The sequence below is a fragment of the Poecilia latipinna genome, unplaced genomic scaffold (genome assembly GCF_001443285.1).
Source record: "Poecilia latipinna isolate Pla-1442-1.1 unplaced genomic scaffold, P_latipinna-1.0 Scaffold3140, whole genome shotgun sequence".
NCBI lineage: Eukaryota > Metazoa > Chordata > Actinopteri > Cyprinodontiformes > Poeciliidae > Poecilia > Poecilia latipinna.
The window spans coordinates 41,412-58,205 of record NW_015115756.1 but is presented as its reverse complement, the minus strand read 5'-3'; the positions used below and the strand labels follow the sequence as shown (position 1 = coordinate 58,205).

The 16,794-nt window shown below is 41.3% G+C and overlaps 1 protein-coding gene across 1 annotated transcript in view; it reads left to right on the top strand.

Moving 5' to 3' along the window:
- Positions 1–832: 832 nt before the first annotated feature.
- Positions 833–16,794, top strand: part of LOC106940232 (neural cell adhesion molecule L1.1-like) — a 21,082-nt gene continuing 5,120 nt past the window's right edge. Inside the window, exons 1-21 of the mRNA XM_015022913.1 lie at positions 833–854; positions 1,000–1,227; positions 1,975–2,106; positions 3,641–3,784; positions 3,867–3,978; positions 5,381–5,541; positions 5,699–5,852; positions 7,199–7,335; positions 7,616–7,717; positions 8,146–8,352; positions 8,873–8,943; positions 9,021–9,246; positions 9,820–9,926; positions 10,745–11,009; positions 12,264–12,386; positions 12,465–12,635; positions 13,237–13,350; positions 13,884–14,033; positions 14,119–14,250; positions 14,343–14,412; positions 14,925–14,936. Of these exons, the coding sequence (XP_014878399.1) occupies positions 833–854; positions 1,000–1,227; positions 1,975–2,106; positions 3,641–3,784; positions 3,867–3,978; positions 5,381–5,541; positions 5,699–5,852; positions 7,199–7,335; positions 7,616–7,717; positions 8,146–8,352; positions 8,873–8,943; positions 9,021–9,246; positions 9,820–9,926; positions 10,745–11,009; positions 12,264–12,386; positions 12,465–12,635; positions 13,237–13,350; positions 13,884–14,033; positions 14,119–14,250; positions 14,343–14,412; positions 14,925–14,936 (2,840 nt within the window). The remainder of the gene's footprint in view (positions 855–999; positions 1,228–1,974; positions 2,107–3,640; positions 3,785–3,866; positions 3,979–5,380; positions 5,542–5,698; positions 5,853–7,198; positions 7,336–7,615; positions 7,718–8,145; positions 8,353–8,872; positions 8,944–9,020; positions 9,247–9,819; positions 9,927–10,744; positions 11,010–12,263; positions 12,387–12,464; positions 12,636–13,236; positions 13,351–13,883; positions 14,034–14,118; positions 14,251–14,342; positions 14,413–14,924; positions 14,937–16,794) is intronic.

Below are 16,794 nucleotides of genomic sequence, written 5' to 3'. Positions count from 1 at the left end.
AAATTATGTAAAGCACTTTGAAATGCCTTGCTGCTGAAATGTGCTATACAAATAAAATTTGATTGATTGATTGATCTCACTACCTCCAGTTCTTATGCCACACAGCTGGGTAAAGTGATGGCCCTGTCCTGCTACTCGTAGATTTCTCTCTGGTTCAGCACAGCTAGCTCGTTAGCAGAGCTCTGTGGAGCTGGACTGCAGGTTGGTGAGGAGGTCTCACCATTTGATGCCAGTGTGAAGGACAAGGGACACACCTTAGGATCCGTTCAGCGATTTATAAACTACCAGCAGTAGTTTAAAGTCTGTTCTCTCAGTGAATGACTATAGAACCGGGTGGTGTAGAACCAGGTGCTGTAGATCCAGGTGATGTAGAATCAGGTGATGTAGAACCCGGTGGTGTAGATCCAGGTGGTGTAGAACCAGGTGGTGTCTCTACCCTCCTGGTTCTAGTCAGATCTCCAGCTGCAGCTTCTGGTCTCAGTCTGACCTGCTGCAGGAATCAAAGCCACTAAATCCTGGATGAGTTTCTCTGGTCGGAGACTTTCGTCCTCTGGGCCTGAAATGTTCTGCAGCTGCTGGAAGGTCCACTGAGGAACCGGCTTTATGTGGCTCTGGAGGGTCAGGTCAGAGGTCAGCCTGATCTTTAGTTACCAGCTGTGATAACTGAAGCTGTGCATTGACTCTAGATCTATAACTCTAGATTTTTCCTCTTCAGGTCCAAAGGTCATAATTTCAGTTTTGTTTCTGTTCAGCTTTCGTACATCCATTGATCTGTTCAGTGATTGGACGGTTCAGACTTCGTGATGTAGAGCTGTTTATCGTCCCCGTAGCGATGGCAGCTAATCGCATTTCCTGTTATAACCTGAGCTAGTATAGACATTGAATAAGGGGGCTCCTGGTATTGAGCCCTGGGGTTCTCCTCATGACCCCACATGACTCGACGGTCTGCTTCATTCTGTGATTACCTGCATTTATTCACATCTGACTCCCGTCGTTGAGCTGAGCAGGTCATTTCGTTTCTTCCTGGCCTGCGTCTCTGCAGGCCGACTCCCAGGGTGGAGTGGCAGAAGACAGACGGTGACCTGAAGACCACGAGTGCCTCGCTGGACAGCTTCGACCGCTGGCTTTACTTCAACAGCATCACCGAGGACGACGACGGCGAGTACCGGTGCAGGGCGCACAACGACCACGGGAATGCTACACATTCCTTCACCGTCACTGTGGAAGGTGAAAAAGAAACGCAAACATTTCAGCAACACAAAGACGAACCAGCAGGTTCAACACGGAGCCACACAGTTCAACGCTCTCTGACTCTGCATGCCTCAGTCCGAAGGTCAAAGGTGAAAAGCGACGATCAGAAGATGAAACAAATATGGTTTGAATAGAAGAGTTAAAGGAGAAACCCATCCGACATTAATATTTGTATTGGTCCTGATATTGAAATTCTGAATGAGGTATCGGTGACAACGGGCCGATCTATTTAATCTAGTTCTATGCTTTGTTCTCTGAGCGAGTCGCACCTTCAGAATTAGGTCCATGTTTTTGTTTCTTATGTTAAAACAATGTAAAACTTGTAAGATATTTATACAGGTGGGCCTGGTTTCGTATTTTTTTGTGAAATATAAACTTTCTTTGGAGCGCTTCTTGCGCGACGCCATCTTGGATATTTTCTAAAGCAAAACACGGAGCGTTTACGTTACGTCATCACGCAAATACATCACACGTTGCAGGAGCCAATGAGAAACGGTTCTTGATCCTTACTTGTTCATCCATCCATCCATTTTCTGAACACCCTTGTCCCTCAGTGGGGTCGGGAGGGGTGCTGGTGCCTATCTCCAGCTAACGTTCCGGGCGCGAGGCGGGGGTCACCCTGGACAGGTCGCCAGTCTGTCGCAGCCTTACTTGTTCATTTATTTTATAATTATTAATGCCTTAAATGAGTGTTTTATGACGGTAAAGTCTGTGTGTGTCCAGCGGCTCCCTACTGGGTGAAGAAGTTCTCAGACATGATGTACGCGCCGGGGGAAACCGTGCGGCTGGACTGCCTGGTCAAGGGGAATCCTGAACCCACCATCACCTGGAGAATCAACGGCGAGCCGCTCACAGGTGGGACACAAGTCACACATGTGATTTTATTACTGCAAACCAAATATTAAAACAACCAAAAACTCCAATTTATCTGATCAGAATTAGCTAAAATGTATCTTCTTTTGTGGAGAAGAAATACTTACAAGGTCATACAGAAAGTATTCTGAAGGAACAAAAGACCTGAAACGTTTCCTTTCACTCAGTTTCTCTTTAATTGCTTTATCCTGTAATTTAAAGGTCGAGACGAACATTAGAGACGATCTGGCACCGCTCAGTCTGACTTCTGTCCCGAAGAGCAAAATAAGATCAGCCCCACTGAGACAGAAACGTTTCAGATAAACGTCCAGAGAGAGACGCTTTCCACCGGAGAAAAACATAAAGCTGAAGACACGAAAGGAGAACAAAGGAAAAAACAAAAAAGATAAAAATGATAGACAACAACACAGAGGTTAAGTAACAGAAAATGTGTGTTTAGAAATGCAAAACAGGAAAGTAACACAGAATTAAAATTTTGAAAAGATGAAGACATTTTTATCTAAGAAGATAAATTAAAAATGGGGTGGAAATAATGTGACATCAGCAAAGAATCCAAGAAAAATATTATGAAATAACAGAAATGAAGAAAAGAAAGAAGCTTCAAAAATACAGAAAACTGTTTTAAAAGACCATAATGAAAAATAAGATGATAAACATTTTATTGTCCATAAAGGGAAATAGTTTGAGAGCAGAAGCAACAGAAAGACACAAACACAATAAGATAAAGACAGAAACATGGAGCACAGATCAGAGAAAACAGTTCAGACCGAATTAACGATTTAAAGCAGCAGCAGCATCTAAATACAAACAGGAAAGTAACTCAGTTAACAACATGAAAGGTTTCTCTGCCACAGTTACTCAGACCAGTAATGGAGGACAGCAGAAAGGATTGTTTAAAACGGGGAATTAGGCAACAAATGGCTCCTGGTGGCAGTAATTCAGTCACTAAACAGCAAATGGGAAAAAATAGGAAATAAAGACGATAGAAAGAAACGAGTCACAATAAATCAGTTAATCACATGAGAAATTAAAAAAAACTTAATACTTTCCAGTTGCATGATTTATTGTTTCTACTAAAAACTGGATGATAAAAGTCTTCAGTCTGGAGTTTTGGTCCCAACTAGCCCCTTTATTTGAAGAATAATGTTGTTTTCAGAGTCTTCATAGTTTATTTATTTGTTGTTTCTGTTGTTTTATTTATTTATTTTGGATATTTAAATGTCTTAAAAGTTGATTGATCTTTGATAATGTTTTCTCATATTATTATTATTATTATTATTATTATTATTATTATTATTATTATTATTATTATTATTATGCATTTACCTTTATGTTGCCTTAAAATGGTCTCAAAACAACATTATCATTTATTGTGATAACAGTTTATGAGACAGTCCTTCACAGAACTCTGATTACAGATGAAAGAGCTGATGCAGCAGGACCAGTTCCCTCCTCATTGTGTCTGTTTCTCTCTCCTCCTCCGCCATCTTTGTTTCTGTTGTAAATCCCTGGGCAGCGGTGGACGAGGATCCCCGCCGCAGCGTGGCCGGCAGCACGCTGATCCTGAGGGACGTGGTCGTTTCTGACACGGCCATCTATCAGTGTGAAGCCACCAACGTTCACGGCTCCATCCTGCAGAACATCAACCTGTTTGTCGTTGGTGGGAACGCGTCACGCTCTGCTGCATATAAAATCACTGTCATGCTCCAGAACGTGTGGATGAGTCTGGTTCTGTCCTGCAGAGCTCCCGCCTCAGATCCTGTCTTCTGATGGGATTGTGTACAAAGTGTTTGAAGGTGAACAAGTCAACATGGACTGTGAGTCGTTTGGTGCTCCCCGGCCTCAGATTACATGGTGAGAAGCACAGAGAATTTAATCTAGAACAAAATAACTCAAATTAAGGTGAGAATTTAAAGATCTGGACACCAAAGTGATTCCACATACTGATAATAAGCAAATAAAATGCAACAAATTTGATGACTTTTAACACCAAATGCAGAACAAACCTAGAAAAAAATACTTAAATACATTTTGTCAGATTAGTTTCTGGGATTCATATTTGTGGGTATTAGTTCATGACTGCCAGATATAGTATAAATATATACTACTTAAGTCAAGTCAGTTATTTGTACAGCAGACTTTAGCAAGAAGGAAGTTCAAAGTGATAAAAAAACAGAAATAATGAAAAAGAAAATCATTATAGTGGGAGAAAAGTTGTAATCCAGACAAGAATTCATCTGTTTTATAGTTATTAATCAAAGGCAACTGTAAATAAATGGTTTCAGCTGTGGTGGGAACAGCTAACTTTAAAGCTAGCTGTGCTAATGCTATAGCTCTAATCATCTCATCCATCCATCTTCTTTACACCCTTGTCCCTTAGTGGGGTTGGGAGGGGTGCTGCTGCCTCTCCAGCTAACGTTCTAGGTGAGAGGTGAGGTCACCTGAACAGGTCACCAGTCTGTTGCAGGGCAACACAGAGACAGACAACCATGCACACACACCTAGCAATTTGGAGAGGCCAATTAACCTGACATGTTTTTGGACTGTGGGAGGAAACTGGAGTACCCGGAGAAAACCCACACACGCACAGGGAGAACATGCTAACTCCATGCAGAAGGACCAGGGCCAGGAATTGAACCCAGAACCTTCTTGTTACAAGGCAACAGCTCTACCAGCTGCACCACTGAGCAGCCCTTAAGCATATCAATTAAGTTTATTTGTACAGCACATTTCAGCAACGAGGCTTTTCAAAGTGCCTTATGTTTTCAAACATTATGAAAACATAAAAATATCATGAACACGTCATTCACATTTGTTATGCTAATGCTAAAGAGCCACAGTTAACTTTAGTCAGGCTAGCGCTACAGCGCTACAGTTAGTTATAACTTTAGTCAGGCTAACGCTGAAGCGCTACAGTTAGTTCTAACTTTAGTCAGGCTAACGCTACAGTTAGTTATAACTTTAGTCAGGCTAGCGCTACAGTTAGTTATAACTTCAGTCAGGCTAACGCTACAGCGCTATAGTTAGTTATAACTTTAGTCAAGCTAACGCTGAAGCGCTACAGTTAGTTATACCTTTAGTCAGGCTAACGCTACAGCGCTACAGTTAGTTATAACTTTAGTCAGGCTAGCGCTACAGTTAGTTATAACTTCAGTCAGGCTAACGCTACAGCGCTATAGTTAGTTATAACTTTAGTCAAGCTAGCGCTACAGCAGCGTCTTTTATCATAACGAACAGCCTGATTCACTGTGTTTAGGCTGCGTGAAGATGCCGTTTCTCTGCTGTTGGATAATCGCGTTTCCTTATTCACCAATGGGACGGTTCAACTGGTCAACGTCACCCATGAGGACCGCGGCGCCTACATCTGCTCTGTTGACAATGCCAACATCTCCATCACCGCTAACCTGGAAGTCTACAGTGAGGGAGCTTTTAGCTTTCTTCTCCTTTTTATTGCTGTTTATGTCATATTTATTTATTTTTATGCTCTTATGAATATAAAACGATCTCTCTTGTGATTAAAGGTGATAAATTTCCCAAATAAAATGTTTCGGCCTCTGGTTCCTCTCTCTTCCAGATCGAACTGTGATTCATAAAGGTCCGCAGGACGTTAACGTCCACCTCGGACGAACTGCTTACCTGGACTGTAGCTTCTACAAAGATTCTCGGCTGCGTGCCAAGGTCCAGTGGAAAAAAGGCGAACAGGACCTGAACTTCCCAATGCCTAACAAGTAAACGCCCACAAACCCGAACGACATGCATGAAAACACAGGCAACAAACTGGTTCTGCTGAGGGAAAGGCCGTCCAGAATCTGGCTTGTTTTAACACCATTTCACAGTTTTCACCCAGCCATGTTTATCAGGCTCTGGTTGTTTGTAAGGCTGAGCAATATGAATGAAAAACGTATCACAATATAAGCGTTTCGTATCAGTCAGTATTAATAATTATTGATACCGACTGAAAACCTGGCACACTGATCCATCCTGTTTTATCCTGTTTTCTCTCCAAGCCGTTCTTTAGTTTTAAGCAGTTATAAAACCTTAAGCTGCTGTTGAGGAAGTTACTACACAGGTTGTTGCTAGGCAACCAAAGAGTAAACAGGTTGGTTGAAGCCACTCGACTCGTTTAGCTGGCTGTGAGAGGTTGAGTGGCTGAAGTCTTTCCTCTGCCTACATTTCCCAAAACGCTGCACAGTTCTTCATCGGGCTTCAGTGAATATTCTTCAGACACATTAGATGTTATTTTTACATCCAGAAATTTGCGCATGCACACAACGGGGAAGGCAAACTGAAGACTGTTCTTCAGGTGTTATTAATTTAGTGTAGTGCTCCACAGCAAAGGGAAAACAACACAGAGAAACCATGAAAGAATAACTCAGAACCACTCATATTCTTATTTTTCTCACTCTGTCTCGGCTACGCTACTCAGTCTTGTTGCCATAGCAACGGGTCCACTAGTGTATCAGGATTCAACACCAAAAAACACTCAAACATTTCCCACACAAAGAGCAGAACATTCAGTCGGTTACAGCTGTATGTTTTTAATGCTTGATGTTATTAATGTTTGTGATTATTAAGAGTAGATTAGCTATTAGCTAAGCTAACACAGCGGTGGTTGACTAGTTAATTTAGTTGTTATGTTGCCTTTTGTGATGGATTCCACATCCCATCTACATGTTACGCTTGCCATAGTCAAGCTAGCATAACTGAACTACTTCCCTCTCCCTCGCTGTTTTTTTTTTCCTGAACTTGTTATCCAGTTGTAGTGTTGACGATTAGCAGCAAAGCGCTGCTTTTTCTTTCATATATCACAGATACATTTAATGTTTATCTCTTTAAGTTGATCATTTACAGCTAAAACCGACGCTAGTCACTGTTAGCCAGCAGCTGTTTGTCCTCAGGAAGCTCGGGGTGGGATCTTTTGTGTGTGACATCACGTTGCAACATGTCTGTATATTTAATAGTCTGTCAGATGTATCTATTGATATTGATCATGTTTGTAGCAATTTATATTGTTATTGATTTATTGTCCATTTGCTTGATATTTGCATCACTTTTCTGCTTATTTTTTCTCTAGGTCCAGGTTCAATCTCCACAGGAATCACACGTTACAAGTGAAAAAGGTCCAACAAAACGACACAGGAAGGTTTTCCTGTGAGGTCCGAACGGACCCGGTGGGCCAGGTGACGGCCACCGGCTCCATCACGGTGTTAGGTATGGAAGTCGGTTTATTTCGGTTTATTAAAACGACGTCGATCATTTCTGATGAAAAGTAAAACATTGGTTGAGTATTCCAGTATGTGGTCAAGGTACAACTTCCTAGTTGTCTCTTTAGCAACTCAGCAGTGAACTCACCCAAAGTTTGCTTTTAAAATTTCTCTGCATTAAAAAATGTGAGTAAAATAAATTGCTGAAAGCTCTGAGCTAAGATTAGATTCATGGTGAAAATGAGATGCATGTGAACTTCTAACTGGAGCCACTTTTGGGCCCGCAGCTCCACCGGACCCCCCCACCTCTGTATCGCTGTCCTCCATTGAGGACTACAGCGCCACCCTCAGCTGGATCCCAGGATCTTCACACAACAGCCCCATAACAGGTAGAGAGGCAGGAAAAACCCAGTCGCATCTGTTTGGGTTTGGATTTCTGAAAAAAGTCACCTGAGCTTCACTTCACTGGATTATCAAACCGGAAACTCAAACACAGTTCGGTTTTTTCTTTATTTTCCTCCCTATGTTTTTGGCGTGGCATTGTGTTCAAATGCAACAGCGCCTCCTGTGGTCACAGAATGTGGTGCAACACCGGCGTAATTTGAGTGAAATTTTGATCTTGTGCATGTAGATGTTCACACACTGGCTAGTGACGCAACACAAGAATGTTTAAAATGTCGAGGAAAACTTCCATCTTTCACCATTGTTTGTCAGAATGGTATTTAGATTAATCTGTTATGTAAGATTAACGGGTTCGTCTTTTCAGATTAATTGTGCATTAAGCGTCGTCGCTTACGGCCCGAGTTTCTGCCCCTAGAGTTCATCGTTGAAGCCGAGGAGAAGCCGCAGACGGACAGCGGCGCCGCGGCGTGGACAGAATGGACGACGATTCCTGGAGACTTCAGGCTCTTCCAGCTCAGCCTGCAGCCTTTCTGCTGGTACCGCTTCAGGGTCGCCGCCGTCAACGAACTGGGCCAGAGCAAAGCCAGCGAGCCCACCAAGCTGCACAGCACTCCGGCTGCAGGTAGAGCCTGAACGGAGCTGTGTACTTTTAGGAGTATTTCTGCTACGCTGTACTGTTCACTTCTACTTTAGTAACTTTACTGTGAAGCATCTTTACTCTTCCTGGAGTAAAATGTCTGGATTTTCTTCCCACTGGATGGAAAATCAAACATGTTTTAACCAAACATTGCAGTTTTTGTTAAAATTTCATAAGTTTTTTATTGAAATAAATTGATTTGTTATTTTTGTTACTTATATGAATTATAACAATTTGGTCATTAAAACACCAAAATTTCCACTTAACTTTATATTTTGGTCCATATGATGATGCAATTTTTAGATATAAAATTATTGATAGTTTGATCAGTTAGTTGAACAGACTTTTTGCCAAATACTTTCTAGAGTCATTTTCTGGAGCTTCTTTTATTTTTACTTGAGTAAAAAATATGTTGAAGTATTTCTAGGTCAGTATTACAGTCGGTTCTTCAGGAAACGAGTTGAAGTGAAAATCCTCCTGTTTTTTCCGCTCCGCTTTCCCGCAGCGCCGCGTTCGAACCCCACGAATGTTCGCAGCAACTCCACGGAGCCGGGCGTTCTGCTCATCACCTGGGACGTGAGTGGCTCGGCGCTTCGCTTCGAAACAGGAAACGCTTCCAAACTTTAACTGAATCTGTTGGTTTCCCTCCGCAGGAGATGGAAAAACGTCTCCACAATGGCCAGGACTTCCAGTACCGGGTGTACTGGCGGGAGGCCGACAGTAGAAACGCAGAGTGGAACTGGGCCTACGCCAAGTCTCCGCCTTTCACGGTGAACGACACGGGAACTTTCACGCCGTTTGAGATCAAAGTTCAGGCTGTCAATGCCATCGATTCAGGCCCGGCTCCTGAGGCAAAGACTGGACACTCTGGGGAGGACAGTACGTCTCCTGATTATTTATTTATCACAGTCAGGAAGTCTAACTTTCTAACTCCAGACTGACAATTATGATGCACGTTTAAAATTCACATTTTTGACTTCAGTTTGAGATTATTCTTCAAATTTTGTAGAAAAATAAATATTCTGATGTCTTTTTAACTTTTACTATAACTCAGTTTCAGTTTAGTTTACAGTATCAGTTAATAACAAATAGGTACCTGCTGTAGGCTATCAGTTTGCTTCTGCCCCCTAGTGGTGGCAGGGAGGCATAGCAGGTGGGAAAAACAGCCGTGGTTATTTACGGCCTTTTTTCATTACAACCACAAACTGAAAGTATGAAGCAAAGGCTGTTGAAAACTTTTGTAAATGTGTTTACATGAATTTAAGAGATGAAAGAACCAGGATCAATTAGTGCAAGACTAAATCATTTATTTATTATAACATGTTTTCTTTGGCTCCCTCTCAGGATTATCAATGTCCTCCTCTTCGCATCGAACCTTTCCCTCACATCAGACTGTCAAAATAAAAGCCTCCTTCTCCATCTTCCTGCCTGTGGCTGTTTTTCCCCTTGCAGAGCCAGAGGAGCCGCCCACCGGCGTTGCCTTCAGCGTGATGAACAGCACCGTCAGAGTGACGTGGAACGAAGCGCAGAACGTCCGCGGCCACCTGCTGGGCTACAGGGTACGCCTCCTTACAGCGTCCTGGAACGTCCTGGAACATCCTGGAAAACATTTGCCACCAGACGGAGACCTGCTTCCATGCAAAAACACAGAGACCTACCAAAGATTTCTTAAAAATGCTAATATTTCAGACTAATTTATGACTAACTTGCTTATTTAAAGTCAATAATGCCTTTGTATTATAAATCCTGCTACTGATAATTTGATGCTTGATGGATTAAGATTAAATATCACAATTAAGTATTATCTGTACCACTTATACCAAAGTATAATTTCATAAGATGCTCAACAAACTCATTTGATTTTTTTTTTAATTCGTACATAATATTACAAACTTTTGTTACAGTTCTCATAAAATTATGAATTTATTCTGGGAATATCATGATTTTTTTTCTTGTAATGTTACAAGAAAGCATTTTTGTAATTAAAAATGAAGTCTTAGCCTGGTTCTAGTACTTTGTCACAGAGTTGCTCTGACTTCAAAGTTAAATAGAAGCCATGAAACGTGTTTGTCAAACAAAATGGCCGCCCTCGCCGTGCTGACGTCACTCTGCTCTATGGAAACCCAACGAGCGCGTTGGTGGAAAAAATCCTGGTTTCCGGAAATTAAATCTTCCAAAACCAAAAGCTGAATTAATCAATAAAGTTGATTTGTTTCTCTGCAGTGGAAACGAGAGGAAAACATTTGGTGAGTTTCTGTGTTTCTGCAGGGTGGGAGGTAACTGGTGGCCGCTTCCTAACTGGTTCCCCAGGACATTTGAACCAATAAACCCAGTATGGGACTCCAGTAAGGCTGTCATCATCTTTCTTCTTCTTCAGCTGTACATCAGGAGGCTGGGTTCCTCCAGCGGACGGGACAGGAGGTCTCTGGGCAAACACCACCACACGGCGGAGAGACACCAACTGGAGCAACACAAACTGGCAAACAGGAACAACTGGGTGGAGGAGGTCCTTGGTTCCAAGACGACCACTGACGTTACTGGTCTGCGTCTGTTCTCCCAGTACGAACTGGAGCTCACCGCCTTCAACAGCAAAGGGGAGAGCCCTCGCTCCTCACCGGTGCGCTTCAACACGCCAGAGGGAGGTGAGGCGACGTTTAGATGATAAATCCATTTGGTCTGATTGGCTGCTGCTGTGCAAAAACACACAGTTTGAGTTTTAAAGGGGAACCAGAATGCAAAATTCTCCTTTTGCACATTTTTATTCTTCCATTTGGGTTTCTGTTGTTTCTACAAACAGCCTTAACTCAAAGTTTAAACAGCACTTAGAAAAACTACGTTGCCATTTTTTGGCAGTAAGTTCATGTTTTCTGGTTTCAAAAAGCTTCAGACTGTAACGTCACAAATCAGCAGGCACTGTTACCTGGCAACCGCAGAAAAGCCCAAACCGTTACCTAGCAACCCCAGTGGAACTCCACCTGTTACCTACCAACCAAAGCAGAGCTCCAGTTCAGTCGGTTGGTTTTACCGCTGTATGCGCTGTACAATGGCTGCTGGAAAGGACAAGAGTTTTCACTGCAAAAACACAAAATCTTGCCAAGTATTTTTGTTCTAGTTTCTAGTGTAAATATCTTGGTACCCTTAAAATAAGTCAAAACTAACTTACAGGGGACTTTTCAGCAAGAAGTAGTAGCTTGTTTTGAGTCATTTATATTCATGAAACTGGTTTAGTTATAAGTGGAATAATCTGCCAGTGGAACTAGAATCCAGTTTTTTGTTCTTCCATCCGGGTTTTTACTGCTTCTAAAATCAACTCAAATGCTTGTAAGAACCACGCAGATGTTTTCTGGGAATAAGTTCATGTTTGTTGGTGTCTGAAAAACCAGTCGTTTCAAAAACCTCCCGATCAAGTCACACTGCACGGTTTCCTAGCAACTCCAGCTGAGCTCAACCTGTTACCTAGCAACCCCGGCGGAGGTCCAGTTCTAGTTCCACTGGCAGATTATCTTAGTGTGCACTAGAAATTAGAACAAAAATACTTGGTAAGATTTTGTGTTTTTGCAGTGTAGTTGACTTTGCATCCAGAAACCACTTGGTGCATTCTTGTTGGTTGAACAGGAGGCTCCACTTCTGCTTTTTCAAGATGTATGATTGTATGATTTCGCATCTATTTTCAGCCATTTTCACAAAAGTGCAAACGCTGGGTTGGGGGCGTGGCCAGCAGCAGCTTATTTAGATTTAAAACAGATTAAAATAAACAGATTAGAAAGTGAAAATGTAATGAATAAGGAATTATAGTAGATCATCTTTAAGTTATCGTATCAACACAGAGAAGTTTGGGTTTTCCAGGTTGACCAGTGATTGTTCTGCTCTCCTTCTCGGTGCGTTTGTCTTCACAGCTCCTGGTCCTCCTGCTTCTCTGACGTTTGAAAGCCCAACGGAAACCTCACTGATTCTTCACTGGTCTCCTCCGCATGAAGTTAACGGAGAACTTCAGAGCTACAAGGTCCAATATCAGCAAGGTAACAGCTGAGTTTGGAAAAAGAGACTTTATTCAGAATGAATTAATCTGACGTTGGGCCTGGTTTGTTTCCTGTCAGAGGGAGGCAGCCAGATGGAGATCCCGATATTCAATGTTTTCTTCAACGTAAACCAGTTTGAACTGATGAATCTGGACCCAAGCAGCTATTACCTGTTTAAGGTTATCGCATGCACCGCAGCAGGATGTGGCCCGCCCATCACACGGAGGGGCGCCACGCTGATGGAAGGAGGTAATCGCGCCACCATCAAACCTACGAACCACATGTCAATACACAGTGATGCTCTGAAGGGGGCGCCATTTTTACCGTTACACAATCAACAAGTATTTATGTCACAACTTCAAATTAAAGCCCCAAACTAAACATTGATTTAGCAAGTTAAACATTAAGTTTGATGCTAAATACTTTAGATAGCAAGATAAATACTTAGTTACCCAGACAAAATATTTGATTTACAAACTAAATATTTAATTATTTAGTTTATTGAGCTAAATGTTTACTTAGACAGCTAAATATTTATCTTACAAACTGAATAATTAGTTTCAATCTACACATTTAGCTCACTAACTCAATATTGAGTTTGCACTCTAAATATTTTCTCTCTAAATATTTAGTTTGAAGCTTAATATTTAGTTTGCTAATTTAATATTTAGTTTGAAAATGTTATAAATGAATGAATGAAAAACAAACCCCCGTTCTTTTCTCTTGACAGGATAAATAATCAAAATGAATGTTCATTTTTGGCTGTGCAACTTTTCAAACCCAAACTCTGTAAACTCCAGCTTCATGACATTAAATTGTTCTATTGTAAACGTCACTCTGCTTCCTGTAGCTCCTCCCACAAACATCACCGTGGTTTCCAGTGTCACGTCCTTCAACCTGAGCTGGGTGCCTGAGGACCGCCACCGGAACCACGGCTTCCACATCCACTACCTCCGGAAGAGCGGTGAGCAGCAGGACACGTCCAAATCCACCAAGTGTTTACGTTTTTAAAACTGCGGAAACAAGACGGGAAGCATGGGACACTGCGCAAATTGGAATCACAAAAATATTTTTTTTAATGGAAAGACGCCAATTTTGGGAAAAAAAGTAAAACATTTTGATTAAAAGTTTTTTGTGCTAGGTTGAGTTGGTTTTGTTCAGTCGTATAAAAATTGGTTTATTTTGCGATACTGTAATGGAAACTGTTGGAAACCACCGGATGTTACTACTGGAGGGAATGACAAAGAAGACGACAGACAGGAAGTAGTTTTTTAATGGCTCACCGCGTAAACAAACTGATTCACGTGGGATTTTAATTATGTTTCTTATTTAATCGAAACATCACAATTGCAAAATTCTGTTTTATATTTATATATATATATATATGTATGTGTGTGTGTGTGTGTGTGTGTGTGTGTGTGTGTGTGTAAAAGCAGAATATCGATATTTGTAATGGAAACTCAGCGGCTAACTTGTGTTATTTCTCTTTGTGTGCAGCCGGCGGTCAGTGGGAGAAGTCAGAGCTGATCAACTCCACGCAGGGTTTCTATTCGCTGACGGGCCTCCAGCCAGGAACCGAGTACAGCCTGAGGATCCTGCACGACAACAACACGCACTGGCAGGAAATGCTGCGGACTGTCGGGCCAGGTGCGTCTGCACAAACACAAACTGCCTCATTGAATGTTGTTTATGTTCGTAAAGACGTTCTAAAGGTGAAACGTTTCTGCCTCAGTGCCGTCGGAAATGCCGGGCCGGTTTGCCACCCAGGGCTGGTTGATTGGACTCATCAGCGCCATCGTCCTCCTCATCCTCATCCTCCTCATCCTCTGCCTCATTAAGCGCAGCAGGGGGGGGAAATACGCAGGTACGGCCAAACCGATGATCTGACGGAAAATAGGACGTAAATACAACGTAAATACAACATGCTCATGTGGAAAAATGTGTTTCTCCTCACAGTGAAGGACAAAGAGAAAAAAGAGATCGACTTCGATCTTCAGAACAAGGATGAAACCTTCGGCGAGTACAGGTGAGTCACCGCCAATCGGAACCGATCGGAACCAATCAGAACCAATAGTCACGGTATCAGATCAGGAATCAAATAGACTTCAGAGATGCAGAAGTCTTTGAACCTCCCGGCGTTCAAAGACACAAACCTTTCTGGTAATTAATTGTGCCATGTTATTATAAATATTTGAAAGTGAAATCAGTTGATAAACTCTAAATTTAAAGTAAATAAGTCAACAAGTTTGATGTCTTATATTTCACCATCAGTCAACAACAGGAAGAATCGATTATTTGTGTAACAGCTTGAGAAATGATACAGAAATCATTTTTCTACATGTAGTAGCATTTAGTTTATTTTGTTGAGTGTTATTTTAAATGTATTTGTCCTGCTAGCTTGGTGCTCTTGTTGGCGCTAAGCAGCTGTTTGACTTGCATTGCCTTGGGCCGGCTCTGGGAACAAAGAGGAACCACTGAATGTTGCGTTTTGTTTTCGCTCTCATGTCTTTCTTTCCTCCTCTCCTGCTTTTCCTGCAGATCTCTGGAGAGGTGAGGGAGTCGGCCTTCCTGTTGTCATGTGCTTCTTCGTTCTCACTGGCATAAAAATAAAACCTTTCTGTTCTTAAATCTGATAAATATCTAAACAAATTATTTCAGATGGTTTACGAAACGTTGATGCTTGCTTATCATGTCCGCCTCATTTTCAACATCTTTCACTGCTTTCTGGGATTCGGATGGTTTTCTCTCCCAAACCAGTTTACACCAGCAGTAAAACCAGTAAAAAATCAGATAAAATGGCGCTGAGTCATGCTCTCACCTGTCCTGCAACCTCACCTGGATGCTTCCCGCTCGGCATCAAAGTCCTTCCTGAAGCCGTTTTTATTTCTGTTGCAACTGTTTGGTTTCACTTTGAAAGGCTGAGAATTTTTTCACTGCTGAAGCAAATTAAACCTGTTTTCACTCTGAAGGTGCAAAGGTTTTAGCAGCCACACAAATCTTTGTTTTTCTAGTTTTTCATGTTTCTGTGAGGAAACGAGGAGAAATTTAAAAATGTCTCAGAGACGATACAGTTTTACAGTGTAGATCCTGTTTCAGTCTGGACCCATTCTCCTGAGAACGGACCTAAAGGTTCCCGGTGGAGACCAAACCTCTGATCCACTTTGTTGCCATTACATTGTGACTCGATGCGCATCATGCTGGGAAATGTAAAGTTACACAAACACTTAGAGCTGTAATCCAGGTTATTTAGCCTAAGAGAAAAAACTAAGGATTACATTTTTAAGTCATATTTTCTCCACATTATTCATTATAAATATCACTGTTTTAAACTAAACATGTAGATCTAAACTAGTTAGCAAGCCAATTATTTAGCTAATTATTATGTAAATATTAGCTTTAAAAAGCTAATTAGCAAAATATTTAGCTAATGAATATTTAGCTACTCATTAGCTAAATATTGCTAATGAATATTGAGCTTTATTAGCAAGCTAAATATTTGGGTTGAAACTAAATATTTAGCTCAAAATATCAACCTGAACAATTAGCTTCAATCTAATTAGTAAACTAAATATTTAGTTTCAAATTAAGTGTTTCAAAACTTGCTATTTAAGTTGGTAATATTCAGTTTACCAACTCAATATTTATCTCTGAATTAGTTAAGTATTTAGTTTTTTAGCTAAATAAATGGCCTGGAACTAAAAATAATTTGGAAATGTGACACTTATAATATGAATGAATGAATGAATGACATGGTGAAAATATGACTCAAAATGAACCTTTTTTCTGACTGGCTAATTGTCATAAAACATTATTGCTGTAAATGTTTGTGTAGCTTCACAATCAGCTTCTCTCCCTCCTGTGGGTTCATAATCAGAGAAATTGGATTTTTCTAACTAAACCAGTGGTTCTGACCCAGTGGGTTCCTCTGGTGCTACAGAACCCATAAAGTTTGAAAAACCCAACATTTGTGTCGCTGCAGGATCATTTGTCTCAGACTGGAAACGACTTTCTGAGCCGCTGCAGCCTTTAAAGCCAGCGTCTTATTTCTGTTTTTATTAAAGCTTTTTATGGCTTTTTGTTTAAATCCGTCACTTTTTGTTCTACATCCCTTTGTGTTCCTAAGATTATAGCAGATTATTACGATCCGTTTAAAAAATATTCACACCTCCTGACCTTTCTAACATTTTGATGCATCAAAGCCACAAACTTCTTGTATTTTCTTTAGATTTTGTACAATAGACCAACATAAAGTGGAGTCAAAGCATTTTACAAATGAAAATCTGAAATGTGTGACACGCATTTGGATACAAACCCCCTTCACTCCAAAACCCCTCAATAAAATCCAGTGAACTGCTCTAGAGGTCAGCTGCCTTATGACCTCTAAACCTTATGGCTTTAGAGGTCATAA